Below are 2,732 nucleotides of genomic sequence, written 5' to 3' on the forward strand. Positions count from 1 at the left end.
GGATATTTTAATTACAAAATAATTTAAAAATAATGCGTATATATATGAGTGTGTGGAGAAATATATTCTACCCACCCTGACGGCCGATTTGGATCTGTGGGAGACAAAGATGAAGATGACAAATCCCGAATGTCTATTCCCCCGATGGATTGTGGGCCTTGTGATCGATAGATACTGCACCGGCAGCCCTACTTCTATGATTTTATCAGTTGTGGCTTTACACTTGTCTATTGCATGCTGGAATCTGTGAATACATTAATATTTGCCAATTTATTTGGTTAGGTAATTAAAGTACTCAAATCATACAGCCATTTTTAAAAATGTGGGCTCGTGACTTTCGTTATTGCCATCATTTCTTGGTGATGATGGGATTCAGAATGCACACAAAAATATTACAATGACTCTTCATCAACTTTTTTTTTTTTTTTTTTTTTTTTTTTTTTTTTTTTTTTTTAAATTTATCATGAATAGTTACTGTTTGGCGTTGCTATTAATTTTACGTCTGTCAAATTATTCCTCAGTTGTTTCAATAATTTGTTCTACATTAGTCATTGCACTGCAATTTCAATGACCAATCCCGCACACACAGTAAATTGATTAACAGAATAAACAAGCGCGTGATTTAGTGATTTGCAATTGTAATTAATGATCAATCGATCGTTGTAGTAACAATTGCAAGTCCGCATTAACCACCATATATATTACATTTAAGGTCACAGATGATGATTAGCTAACCAATAGTTGCTCGCCAAGTGGCAGCATATATGAGGTATTATTCTTTTGCCTTGTGTGACACACATTTGCTTGATCATCATGATCTGCTGACGAGGAGACCGACTTGTCTAATTTGGACCTCTTGGTGGCCGCCGTTGTCGTCGCTGAAGAAGAAGAAGAAGTGCTACTGCTGGCGGCGGCCTCTTGCTCTGGCTCTTTTCGCTTGCCGGTGACTCGAACAGGCGGAGGCTCATTCAACCCAATCCGGTGAGGAAAATTGAGCAGAGCCTTGGAGCCACGAATGCGAAAGGCAGCGCGGTCGTAAGCCAAAGCAGCTTCCTCGGAAGTCTCGTAGGTACCAAGCCACACTCTGGCCCCATTCTTAGCCGGGTCACGAATCTCTGCCGCGAATTTCCCCCACGGCCTCTGCCTCACCCCTCGATAATGCTTCCCTCTCGCCACCCCCGACTTTTGTAATTTCGGGACATTCACATTCACTTCCTCTTGTTCAGCTACTGCATCTCCTACTTGTACTTGATTTTTATCACGATCGTCATGATCCAACGGAGGAATATCAGTATCAGGTGGGAGTACTGGGGTTTGTGAGGGTTTGTTTCCATTAATGGAAACATCAAAATCGTGGGGTTGAGATTGAGTGAAAAGATCAGGTGGCAGCTGATCATGATATTGATCAAAAAGATGATCAAGATCATACGCTTGTTCGGGTTTGATGCATTCCAAGGTGTGGTCGGGAGACCAGCCGATGCTAAAAGCGTCTGAGTTGTAGTTGATCATGTCCTCCCAATCGTCGACTTGGAAGGGAAAAGTGTGGTCGGGAGACCATCCGAGGCTAAAAGCATCACGAAGGGAGTTGTAGACGATCATGTCCTCAGAATCGTCGACTTGGAAGGGTAAATTTCCCCATTGTTCTGTTAAGCACGGCATCACATGTGGACTGCTAATATTACTCATCGTCAATGAGCAGCAGCTTGTGTAGTGCTGAGCTTGTTCTTCCATCTTTGCTTGTTAGCAGTATCCTTAATTTGGATGACTTTGGCTAACGAAAACAGAAATGAGAGAGAGGGAGGAAGAGAGAGAGAGAGAGAGAGAGAGAGTGGAATTGAGAAGTTGAAGAAAGAGTGGAATTGAGAAGTTGATTCACGAATTATGGAAGCGAAGGTATGAAGGGGTATATATAAGTCGGGGAGGCAAAGATATTTTGGTATCCGAAGACATTGTGTTAGAATTTCAATCAATTAATATGTGTATTAATTTTTTTATTAACACACTTAAAACTAGGATATACAACCATGTCACTCTTTACCATATTATAAGGAAATTGTTATTAGTACTTCAAAAATCTTATTTGGTACTCCAAGCTTTCTATAATTATAAAGAAAAATACACTTGTTAGGAGTATAAAATGAGATTTTTAGAATGCTAATAACAATTCCTTATTATAAAACGTAAAAATAAACTTCATATAGTGAGTGATCGAGTGCAAATTTGTCAACGAAAAAGACTCAGATAAATATCTTTTTTCTGACCAAAAAAACCAAATAAATATCTTTTTTCTATTTTCTGATTCTTCATGAGGTACATGATCAACTAAAAAATTGTCAACAGAAAGACTCAGATAAATATCTGTTTTCTTACCAAAAAAAAAAAAAAAAGTATCTTTCTCTATTTTCTTAATGATTGTCTTTTAGAAAATACTTTTCGAAAACCTCTGCGAATTTTCTGCCTTTCCTTTTCTCTCTTTTCTGACATAATATGAAAGGAAATTGCAAAGTCACAGGTGGCCAAATTGGTGGGGGGGGGTTTCTTCTGTCACGTGTGGCATTGGGGCTGCCGGTTTCTATATACACACTGATGTCAAGGTGCCTTCCGTAGGCGGTGCGCTAGGTCTGTGTACGGTGAGAACAACTCATGTTTAGTCTTTATCTGTAGTTAGTCTCTGCATGCGTTGTGAAACTGAGAACTAACTGTAGAGAGACACTATTAGACACGGATTGTCC

General features: G+C 39.4%; 1 protein-coding gene across 1 annotated transcript; it reads right to left on the bottom strand.

Moving 5' to 3' along the window:
* Positions 1 to 582: 582 nt before the first annotated feature.
* Positions 583 to 1,858, bottom strand: LOC137721402 (ethylene-responsive transcription factor 2-like). The gene has a single exon (XM_068460496.1). The coding sequence runs from the start codon at positions 1,729 to 1,731 to the stop codon at positions 727 to 729; it is 1,005 nt and encodes a 334-aa protein (XP_068316597.1). The 5' UTR covers positions 1,732 to 1,858; the 3' UTR covers positions 583 to 726.
* Between the last annotated feature and the right edge of the window lie 874 nt (positions 1,859 to 2,732).

This window comes from Pyrus communis, chromosome 16 (genome assembly GCF_963583255.1).
Source record: "Pyrus communis chromosome 16, drPyrComm1.1, whole genome shotgun sequence".
In the NCBI taxonomy this organism is placed as follows: domain Eukaryota; kingdom Viridiplantae; phylum Streptophyta; class Magnoliopsida; order Rosales; family Rosaceae; genus Pyrus; species Pyrus communis.